The sequence below is a fragment of the Balaenoptera acutorostrata genome, chromosome 20 (genome assembly GCF_949987535.1).
Source record: "Balaenoptera acutorostrata chromosome 20, mBalAcu1.1, whole genome shotgun sequence".
NCBI lineage: Eukaryota > Metazoa > Chordata > Mammalia > Artiodactyla > Balaenopteridae > Balaenoptera > Balaenoptera acutorostrata.
Genome location: NC_080083.1, coordinates 40,430,316 through 40,434,403, shown reverse-complemented (window position 1 = coordinate 40,434,403; position 4,088 = coordinate 40,430,316). Strand labels below are relative to the sequence as shown.

At 40.9% G+C, this 4,088-nt stretch overlaps 1 protein-coding gene across 1 annotated transcript in view; it reads left to right on the top strand.

Annotated features, from left to right (window-relative positions):
* Positions 1–277: 277 nt before the first annotated feature.
* The window catches only part of NMT1 (N-myristoyltransferase 1), a 30,996-nt gene continuing 27,185 nt past the window's right edge, over positions 278–4,088 (top strand). The window contains exon 1 of the mRNA XM_007180170.2: positions 278–422. Within this exon, the coding sequence (XP_007180232.1) occupies positions 292–422 (131 nt within the window). The 5' untranslated portion in view covers positions 278–291. The remainder of the gene's footprint in view (positions 423–4,088) is intronic.

Here is a 4,088-nt window from a genome sequence, read left to right as displayed (position 1 = left end):
CCGCCCGGGTGGTGGAAAGTGGGCCTCGCCAACCTTGGGCCGTTCTTTCTTCCCGCGCGGCCGAACTCCCAGAACTTCCGGGTAGTGCTGGCTTCCCACCCACAACAGCCTCCCCTCTTGATTTCTGGGTATTGTAGTCCATCTTGTTCCGGTTTCCAAGGAATGACCTTCTCCTAGTTACGGATACCTTCGCCACAAAAACTACAAAACCCAGAATGTCGCGCAAGTTCCCCTCGTCCAATAGGAACCCCCCATGTAGCGAGGCGCGGAGGCCGGCTCTCGCAACTCAAGATGGCGGACGAGAGTGATACAGCAGTGAAGCCGCCGGTACCTCCGCTGCCGCAGATGATGGAAGGGAACGGAAACGGCCATGAGCATTGCAGCGATTGCGAGAACGAGGAGGACAACAGCTACAACCGGGGGTAACAAGATCCTCGGAGTCCAATTCCCATCCAGTCCCCCACAACCTGGGTCTCTGGGGTGCGGGGAAGTCATCGGGAGCTTAGTGTATTCCCACCCCCACCTTCTTATTGGCTGAGACATTGGAATCCTGCCTGGCGATTGGTTGCTGTCTTTGTCATGTATCAGGGGTGGGTGGTTAGTATATTAAGGCCCAGAGACATTCAATACTTTTATTATATACAAGTTCTTCTGTGTAATGTTCCACTCGTGTGGCTCAGGCGCGTCCGAGGAAAAGAGCATGTTGGACGATGGTCTTCAATGGCACAACACAGGTCAATCTAACAGTGCAGTTCAAAAGGAACGTTACTTATAAGGTGTTGTGTGAACAACGTGATTAGCAGTAAACGAATAATAAAACGTTTCACTGCAGTTCACCTTCAATGAGGAAATTCATCAGGCTATACCAACCATAATTATGTTGTAAAATATCACTACTAGAGAATCCCAAGATATAAACTCACCTTATAAACCCTGCGTAATTACTGTATGATAATGTTTGGATGTATACCGTGTCTGTTGCTCCAAATAATCCATATGTTTCCTGAACAGCACATAATTAGGTCTTCCAGTATCTTTGCTCTGTTAACTTTGCGAAGTAGCCTGGAGCTTCAAGAAATTGAGTGATGGTGCTTCCTTGGACAGTGTTTGGAAGTGGGTTTAATACTGCATCTCCTGTACTTGAGGGTCTTGCCTACTGGTAACTGTTTCTCGGGTAGAATAAATGCATCAGGCGTTTGAGTGTTGAGCTTCCAAATCAGTGTTCAGTCTTGCAAGCCACACCCTATCATTTCTCTTTCGACATATTGTTACAGTGGCTGGCGCTGACGCTCACTCTCCCTATCTATATTTACATATGTGTTTTCTAACGGAAAGTCATGAGAGACTGTTTTGGATGTATAACTTTGGCTGAGTCTTTGGTAGTCTGATTTTCATAGCCATCCTGTCATTTGCTGTATCGGTTGGTGGTAGTTCTGGAGGTAAAAGTAGAAGGTTGAGATCTTTGGATAAACTTTAAAGAGAAATTCTGCTACCTTAAGGCAGTGGGAGAACAAAGGATTATTTAAGTGGTTTATAAGTGGCTTGTGATGAATGCTTAGGTTAAAAGATCTAGCTTCATGTTCTTCAATCAGCTTTAAAAACCACAAGAAGAACGAAGGGGAAAAGGAAGCTTGTCAAATTTGGTTTTTATAGGACTGTGTTCTTTTGCACACAGATCTCATGTAATGAAAGGCTTGTTTTGAAGTGTGAGATTCCTGAGAAAGGAAGAGCTGAGAAAGAGGAAGTAGGAACAGGAAGGAGGGAAAGTGCAGCCCTTCTGAGTAGAGATTCCAGTCATATGTGAGAGTTCTTGAATTCGAAATTCGTTTCAGAAGTGAAAGTACGGCTTCATCTTTGCTGTGCGTGTAGTTGCTTTTAGTTTTAAATGCTAAACTGTTTCCTTGACCAGTGTCTGTAGCTCGTTAATTGGTTTATAATCTATGAATCACTTTGCAAGACTGTTTGGCGGAAACTTCTGTGTTTTATTTAAAGTACAACAAAGTGGTAACCTAAAAAAAAACCTTTGGAGGTGTGTTGTTGTTGTACATGGTTATGGTCTGGGTGAACAAATTCAGTTTTTTAGCAACCCGAATCTAGAGATCTGTATAAATAAGTTTGGAGGTGGCAGGTGAAAAACAGAGGACCCAGCCTGGAGGACAGAGTCTAATTCTGACACTTAGAATCTGGGATGGAGTCAACATTTTTCCATTAATTGTCAGAGGAGACAGTTTTGGGAAGAAGCTGTGTGGTATGATGGGAAAAGCATAGACTTTGGAATCATTCAAACCTGTGTTCAAAGCCTGGTTCTGACACTTAATAGTCCTGTGACCTTGGGAAAGTTAGTTAACCTCCAGTTGTAAAGATTAAATGAGATAACATCTGAAGCAGCCTTCCCCCTTCCTTTTATTCTTCAAATCTTCCCTGTCCTCCTTCCCCCAGCTTGCCCCCCCTTCACATACTGTATTTTTTTTTGTAGCTTTTATCATGACTGTAGTTAAATAACATTCATGTCCAGTCCGTGTCTTACCTACTGTGAGGTGTCTCAGAACAGGGATCCTGTCTTTGAGATGCCTGGCAGTTAGTGGGCGTTAATGAGTGTTTGCTGGATGAATGAATGACCAATGTTGAAGTTCGTAGCCTAGTGTTAGTGGAGCTTCATTTCTCCTTACTGAGGGGAAGGATGTCAGATTTTCTTACATGTACACTTTCTTTTCCCAAATAAGTCTCATAAGCCTTACTACAGTTTTTGTGAAATAATCCACAGATATCAAGGATCCTTCAATTTTTCGTGGAAGTTTTCCACTGTTTTTTGGCTTCTTGAAATTTTTCTTGCCTTTACTTAATATTAGTTTAAATGTTTTCAAAAGTGATAAAAGAATTGAAGGGGAATATCTCCTTTTTATGCTAACAGTTCTAAAAGACAATATGCTATAAAAGTTAATGATAGTTCCAACTAACCCTGGTTCTCTTGGGCCTTTCAGGATGGGCTCAGTGCTTTACACTAATGAAGTGACATACGTTCATGCACTGGAATAATAGGAAATACAATTCTGCTAGTTCTTACATCCCTTCTTTGTGTAGAAGTTTAGCTCTTGATTTTTTTAGTCGTGTGTTTCTTCCATAATTAAATATTTGGTGAGTATAAATTTCATGTATACATATAAGCACACATGTGCACATGCGTGCACATACAGTATATAGGTGTGTGTGTGTGTGTATGTATGTATCTGCCTGCAGTTTTTCTATCTGCTATTTTTTTTGTTTTAAATCCACTCAACAGAGGAAAGAAAGGCGGATAGCATTCCACCCCCACCCCCTCCCCAGTAACTTGCCTGGCATAAGTTACCGTGAGCAATTGAGTGGAGAGTCAGATTAAGATCATCTTTATGCTGTATCCCCCTGCAGGTCATGATTCATCTATGGGTTTAATTTGCTTGTTTGTTTTTTCCCCTTTTTAAAATTTTAAAATCTTTGTGTTTTTTTTTTTTTATTGGAGTATAGTTGCTTTACAATGTTGTGTTAGTTTCTGCTTCTTGTTTGTTTTTAGTGAGAGACATCGCTAAAGAATAAACCTTATCAGCTGGCAGTAGATTTTAATTGTGGGATAACAAACAAGTAAAGTTTATCTGGGTGTTTTGGAAAGGGAAAACTTTTAGACTATTTTGTTTGTAGGATTCGTTCCTAGAATTTATTCTGCAGTGTCATCGATACCACTGAGATGCTGGGAAGCCATGGATCAAGAATGCTTTGTTAAGGGATGTCTGTTTCCCATTCTGTTCTCTTACTCCATGGGGACAGGTTAATATGGGTTCTTAAACGTTTTCCTCACTTCCTAATCATGAGATATTATCCTTTATGAAGAAACTTAAGAGAAAAGAAAGGTCTCTTTGAATGGAATTCCATCAAGCTATCCTTACTTGCTTCTGTTTTATTCTTCAGATTCTCCAAGAGTGGTTCTTTCCACATTTATTTGATGGCTTATAGCTGTATCTGGCTCTTAGAAGAAGAAATCTTTTTAGTTCCTTTTTCTTAATTTCTCTCTTCAGCTTTTGGTTTTTCAAAACTAGATCAAAGCAGAAATGAAAAGA